This window comes from Chanos chanos, chromosome 1 (assembly GCF_902362185.1).
Source record: "Chanos chanos chromosome 1, fChaCha1.1, whole genome shotgun sequence".
In the NCBI taxonomy this organism is placed as follows: domain Eukaryota; kingdom Metazoa; phylum Chordata; class Actinopteri; order Gonorynchiformes; family Chanidae; genus Chanos; species Chanos chanos.
The window spans coordinates 10,724,711-10,731,957 of record NC_044495.1 but is presented as its reverse complement, the minus strand read 5'-3'; the positions used below and the strand labels follow the sequence as shown (position 1 = coordinate 10,731,957).

Genomic DNA, 7,247 nt, shown 5'->3' with positions numbered 1-7,247 from the left:
GAGCTGCTTTTCTCTTTCTCTTCTCTTTCAATTAAGATCTTCCCTCTATTCTCTAATTCAGGGTGGCTTATACCTCAGGCAGGACACAGGGCGCGTAAACTAAAAAAAATGACTCAGAGTTGTGACTTAGGCAAAGGTGTTGCTTGCTGAAGACCAATGGTTTTGTCTAGAAAAGCTCAAAAATGCAGCTGTGCATTCTTTATGCGAGTTGCTACTTCTTAGAATGCGTTCAACTACACATCACAGGAAGTCCTGAATGAGAGGAAAGACAGAAAAGAAAAAAAAATAGTCTTACTGTTTTGTACATGCTCAACAGATCACGACAGACATTGTAACCACTGTGCAATTTGCTAGCCTGCATAACTGTCCGTGAGTGTTACACAAGGGACATTACCAAATTAACCAGATCAACATCATCATAAATATTTTGACTATGGCAAACAATATAATCAGATTTACTGTACAGAATAAATTTATTTCCAAAATGATTGACAAATATATCTACAAAAAAATGCATAGGGCTTTTTCAAGTCAAATAATAAACATTGTATTAGACTGTAAAAATTACCGAAGCTTTCATTTTATCTAACTTTTTGTTTGTTTTGCTTTTGTTTTTGTATTGTTTTGTATTGTTTTGTTTTGTTTTTTTACAAAAGGAAGAAAAAAAAAAAGAAAACTCTAATCTGGTTAAAGAGGTGACAGTCGCTACAGCTGCAACCACTTTTACCCAGCCCCAAAACAAAACAACACAACTCAGGACATGTGTGCAGATAGCGCCTTTGAATTATGAAGGGTAGTCATGTGAGAACAGACTGGCGGTATGCTGCTGTCAAAAGGTCCTACTTTTGAATAATGTACCCTTGCCTGTATCTGTGTGTGTATGTCTGTGTGTGTGTGTGTGTGTGTGTGTGTCTGTGTGTGTGTGTGTGTGACTGTAAGACTGCACCATGAAGCCTTCTCTGACTGTTTAGAAACCATTTCACTCTTTGCACCAGGTCGCATCTCCTCAGAGAGACTTAACGGGAATACAATTATAACAAGCTGCTCGTATGTAAAATATGGAGTAATTTCATGAGTTTTAATAGGTAGCTGGCAGTGTAATGAACAGTGCTAGGAAAGTGAAAGGGGATTAGTCTGAGCATGGCGCTAAAAGGAGAGTGTTGGACTGTTCTGCTGCATTCTAATGAAAGGGTGAAATCAGATAACAAAAGAGGCAGGCCGCACCACTCACCCTGAGATGTTTTTGCACCCACTCTAAGAGCCATAGAACCGCATTGTTTCACTTTATTTAAAACTGTGCTGCTCAACGTAATTTTGAAATGTCTTGCGACGATTAAACGTGGTGTACGCACTGCATTAAAGGATAGATTTGGAACGGGAGTGCCTCCGAGGATGAACAGTTTGGATGTGACCTAACTCAAAAAATAAATAAGATGAGTTTTTTTTAACTAGCGTTGTCTGAGTTGATACAAGGTACATGGAAGCAGCTGCCCTTGTGATAATCCGTTTTTTTTACAGTTTCCCCTGCGTGATTTATGAACTGTAGAGGAAGCAGGATTTGAGAGTCCCAGAACCCTCTTTAGATTTACTGTCAGAACCGACATTCAGTGCTACATACCCAATTAGACTGACATGTTAAAAAATCAGTTCATGCTACGACGTCTAAGGATTGTTGTCCGCTCATATGCTATCATGTATTATCAACAAATAATAATAATAATAATAATAATAATAATAATAATAATAAAACAACCAGCTTGCTAAGTTAACCATTTTAAAATTTGAAGACTGAATTCGGCTTCTCTTCAAGAAATTACATCTGTAGCTTAAATATACAATTTTACGTAAGCAGCGGCCTAAAGATTTCTCAAATGGTATTCCGTTATGCTAAAAAAAATCTCAGGATATCCTCTGGGTTTTAAAAACAAAATCCCAGCAATCAAAATAAAATGTAAGATCACAAAAGGATCAAATAAAATGTACCTGCACATGCCAAAACATTACAAAATCCAATAAATACAGAAATTATTGCACAGTTAAAGGCTCCATGTATATTACCGTGTAATTCATCTGCTGTTAGATGTTGAGAATAAAATGCCTCATTAGGCAGTTTAGACCGGCAACAAATTCAATTTCCTGTTGTTGTTATTGTTTCTTTGTTTGTTTTCTCAGATGGCAGTTTCTTAGGCAAAAACATAAAATTAACTCAAATCATTATTTGAAACAAAAAAAGAAAAAAAAGAAAGGGAGAAAGAAAGACAGCAAGGAAGAAAGAAAGAAAAAAAGAAAGAAATGAAGAGACAAAGAAAGGAAGGAAGAAAGAGAGATTTTTTTAAAAAAAAAAAGTATTGAGCTACCCCTTTTTTTTTTTTATTCAAGGAATTGTGAGGCAAAATCTGGCTTAGCTTCTCTCTGCTTGTTCAATTTTTACCTCGTTCGTCATCAAATGTTCCCCATGCCACTTTTTCATGTGTTTCTCAAGAGTGCTGTAGACGCTGAAGGGCATTTGGCAAATGTCACAGCGGTACACTTCCTTACCAAGCTGGCCGTGTGTCTTCATGTGGCGGGTGAGCTTGCTGCTCTGGGCGCAGGCGTAGTTACAGAGCTCGCACTTGTAGGGACGCTCGCCTGTGTGGCTGCGCCGGTGCACTGTCAGGTTGCTGCAGTTCTTGAAGACTTTGCCACAGTATTCACAGGTGTCACTCCGCCGGCTCTCCTTGGAACTTGGCCGGCCGGGACCCGGACCCCCACCTAGGTGTGGGGTGCTGCCTCCGCTGGCTGTGCCGCTACGACCCGAGAGGCCCCCGTCCAGCAGGTCCCCCGGAGGTGTTGAGAATCGCAGGCTGCCATTCTCTGAGGAGTGCTCGGAGGAGGTGGCAAAGGGAGATTGTCTGGAGTCAGTGAACCCGAGGAAGGGGTCTTTGATGAAATGCCGTGACGCCGCATAGCCCACCAGCCATTGGGAGTAGACATTTTCAGAGGGGATTAAGGGGGCTGGGGGCATGTCTAAGTCTTTCTCAATTTTGATCCTCTTGTTGGAGGAGTTGGACAGGCTGGGGCTAGTGATAGGGGTGGGCTTTCGGGGAAACAGGCCTGAGAAAGAGTCGCCGGAACCACAGTTCCTACCATTCACTGTGGCCCGTTCCACCTGATCCATCTCCCCTACCACTGAGTCCTCATCCCCTGTGTCCCGTTGGCCATCCGAGCTCCTCTTTGAGAAAGGAAGCCTTTTCCGATTGTCAACTATCAAGTTATTGTACTGCTGGATAGAACTCAGCCCTACATTCTCCACCATCTTCCCCAAGGATAGGGTCTTATCGTCCGAGGGAGGTTTGGAGCCATTCTCCCGGTTACGGCTGAACTCAGAGTCCATGCTGAAGTTAGATTCGGGCCTACTCTCATTTTCAAGCTCTTCTTCCTCCTCCTCTTCCTCCTCTTCCTCATTCTCAGGTCCTAAGCCCTCGCCTCTGAAGTCCCCATCTCTGTTTTTCATCCCCTCTCCGGTGACATCGCTGGTGCCAGGCTCTGGTGAGCTGGTAGTGGACAGACCATCATCAGAGCGGCCAGTCATAGAGCCAGACTTGTGCATATGGGTTTTCATGTGCCTCTTCAGCTTGCTGGCCTGAGAGCAGGCATGGTCACACAGCTGACACTTGTAGGGCTTCTCACCCGTATGGCTCCTTCGGTGGACCACCAGGTTACTCTGGAACTTGAAGGTTTTCCCACAGAATTCACAGGACTTGGACTTGCCCTGTGGCTGGGGTGGAGTGGTGCTGTTTGGGGGCATGGGTGGAAGTGGTGGAGTGCTCAAGAATGGGGACTTGGGACTGGGCTGAAATGGGTTAGGGTTGAGGAGACGGTGCATAGGGTTGGCACGGCTGGGCGAGAGCGGAGGGGTGGAACTATTGTTTCCTGCCAGCTCCCGGAGCCGCCGGGAGAAATCCATAGACTGGGACTCCATGGCCATGGGCGTGAGACGCATCACTCTCTCAAAGGCACTGGGATGTTGGGAGATTAAACCCATTTCCTCTGCACTAAGGCGTTCCAGGCGGTGGGGATCTAAGTGATGACGAGGAGGGGGGCTGACAAAGGGAGGCGTGTTAGGCAGGCGGTTCTCCACAAAGCCTGGCGGAGGTTCTCGGAGCAAGGGTCCAGTCATACGCAAGAGATGGAAAGGGTTACTGTCCCCTAAGAAATTGGTGAGGGGAGACTGGGGTATGGATTCAGCACCTATGGGTGGCGGGATGGTGATACGTGGCGTGAGGGAACTGCTGGATGGGTTTGTTTCCAGATAGATGCGAATCCCATGTGTGTTCTGAGCATGTTGGAGAAGGAACCAGGCGCTGGTGAAAGGTTGTTTGCACGTTGTGCATATGTAACTGGAGGGCTCATCCCTACCTGCAAGGAGGCAAAAGAGAACAAAGACGTTTATTTGAAAAGAGTCCACTTGCATAGCAAGCACTTACACTGAAATGCCTTATCCTTTTAAACTCAGTTCCTGTTATCAACTGAGCCAAGCACTAAAACCAATGAACACAGGTAAACTAAAAACCAAAACCAATGTAGTTGTATTGGCTGAAGATATGAAATGACTGTCAAATATCACGCTGGGTCAAGGAACGATTATGCGTTTCAAAGAACAAACTTTGCTTTGAGGCACTTGACATGTCTTAAAATTTGCCTACTGCTTTGGGCACTGGGCATGATCTCACTCATCATGTTGTCACATGAACAGAGCAGTGCATATTTAACAAGCCCTGTGACAAGTGCATTTCCATAGTCAGTTCTGATGGCCTAGCATTGTGGGAACATAGCAGCCACATTTTCGACTTGTCTTTAATCTTCTCTTTACAACTGCTTGACTTATTGCAGCAGCACAATGTCAGGCAAATGTGTTCTAAACTGGGAAACCCTCCAAGCATGAAGCCTTTCCTAGGATGCCAAAGCAATATACCACTAAATTGGAAAAGTACAACTTAAACTGTGATTTAAGGAACTCTTATCACTATCAAACAAATAAACTCGTCCCCGCTAGGAAACAAATAAAAACGAAAGGGGGATAGAAAAGTATGCACATCAAGATGAATGGTTTCTAATAAAGAGTGAAAACGCTGGCTGTGATTTAAGATGCTTGGGGGGAGAATGAACTCTTGGTCTTAGTATGCTATTCAGTGTTTAAGTTCATGGTATTTAAAACAGCTTAAGGGCATTATGTGATCTCCCATTAAGATTTTATCCTTCGCGTTTACTTCTCTCTGTTATAACTCTGCGTAGAATAATATAAACCGATTTCACAAAATCACACTGAGAGTGTCTCTGTACAGTATCTTTAGAGGGGCTAGACCTAACGCAAAAGACCTCTAAATGATGTCTGGTTTGTAAAAATGGAATACACAATATAAAGGCTTTCTTAAATTGCATTAATCTTCACGAAAAAATAAATAAATATATATATATACATATGTGTGTATATATGTGTGTGTTCATAAAAATCCAACACCTTTATATAAACAGATCAAATCATGCCTTCAAAGCTTTGTGTGTGTGTTGGGGGTGGGGGGGGGGTGCATTTGAGGGTTAGTGAGTTTGGCTTTACTCTGTGTCTTTAACTACACTTGACTAATTGATGCTGCTGCTGCTGTTACGTTACACAGGTTCAGCAATGCAAGGGGGACTCGTTACCACAGCAGCACAAACAAGCAGAATATACTGTGTATACAGTGAAAAAGGATGCTAAACAGTCTTTTACCACAGTCCTAAGGGGACTGGTGTGGAAAAACACACACACACACACACAGAGTGGAAATGGTAATTGTGCACTTGGAAACGAGTTTCATTTATTTATTAAATGAAAGCTTGCTGTTCTGACCTAATGCGGCAATTTAGGGTACGAAGGAAAACATATGCTGCGGTAATTGTTTGGGTATTTGATACTAGGGTTGCGATTTTTGTTTGTTTGTGTGTGTGTGTGTGTGTGTGTGTGTATGTGTGTGTGTGTGAGTGTGTGTGTGTGTGCTGAAAGAACAATAGATCTATGGGCAAAGACTTGGCTCAGAGGAGCTGGGATAGGCGAGGCCTCATGGGTGCCTATTTCAATCATGGCTATTGTCTAGGATCAAAAAGAGCACAGCAGATGAATGGGCTAGATCTGTTCTCCCATTCCTTTACATGCTGCTAACACTTAATGGTAGTCTTAAGACTATGTTATTCATCAAGAGGACACAGACAGACCAAAAAACTATAGATAGCTATAGCTAAAAAAAAAAAAAAAACAAAACTGGAGAGTTATTTCAAAAGATGATTACAATTACAACGATTTTTCTCCAAAATTCCTAAAAAAAAATTCCAAAGAGTTCTTTATGGGGTCAGTAAATATGGAATACAAATGAGATGTGCTTAACATGAGTAACTAAATAATTGTACTGTTTATGAGCATTAAAGTGGTAGGAGCCTGGAGCTTGATCATAAGGGGGAAAAAAAAAACCTTCGTTAATAAGAAATGTAATCAGTTTCGTGCTCTGTTATATCCTGTTTCCTTGACCAGAGGAACCACTAATTTATGCGAACAGAAAATAGATGTGTATCTTTGAAAAGACTTTTTTGTACTGTAGACTTTTTTTTTGAAGAAAATATTGTGTTCTCTTAGCTAAATTAGCTTCTCTGCTATCGCTTTCAGTCAATGTCACTCAAAAGGATTGCTCAATCCACATCTTTGTGCTAAAAAACTAACACATCAGGCCTCTGGTGGTAGTTAACAATCGCATTTAAAAAAAAGAACTTTAAAAAGGTTTCCCAGTAAAAGCCTTCCTTATTCAGTGTTATTATATGGTTGATGTGTGTTAAAGAGAGTCAGGAGAACAGCTGTTCACCTCTGCAGTCTGCCCTTGTCCTGTAAAGCCTTTGACTTAATTACAGTGGACAGAGCATACGCTCATGCACAATGGCCATCCCTTTTCCCCAGCCCTCTAAAAACTACACAATCCACCCACTCTCACACACACGCACACACACACACACACACACACATATGTACACATACACGCATACATATATACACACGCACACACATCCACAACCACACACAGACAAACATACACACTCTCTCACACACACACACACACACACACACACACACACACACACACACAGAGAGAGAAACACACATACACATATGCACGCAAACACACACATTCACCCACATACACACATACACACACACACACACACACACACACACACACACACAC

The 7,247-nt window shown here is 42.5% G+C and overlaps 1 protein-coding gene across 2 annotated transcripts in view; it reads right to left on the bottom strand.

Moving 5' to 3' along the window:
* Window positions 1-229: 229 nt before the first annotated feature.
* The window catches only part of bcl11ba (BCL11 transcription factor B a), a 49,052-nt gene continuing 42,034 nt past the window's right edge, over window positions 230-7,247 (bottom strand). The window contains exons 3-4 of one of the 2 annotated variants that reach the window (XM_030773028.1): window positions 2,539-4,398; window positions 230-252 (exon numbers count right to left, since the gene is read on the bottom strand). In XM_030773028.1, the coding sequence (XP_030628888.1) occupies window positions 230-252; window positions 2,539-4,398 (1,883 nt within the window). Of the gene's footprint in view, window positions 253-2,401; window positions 4,399-7,247 lie in introns of those variants that run through there. The other variant, XM_030773036.1, reaches the window with a different exon arrangement.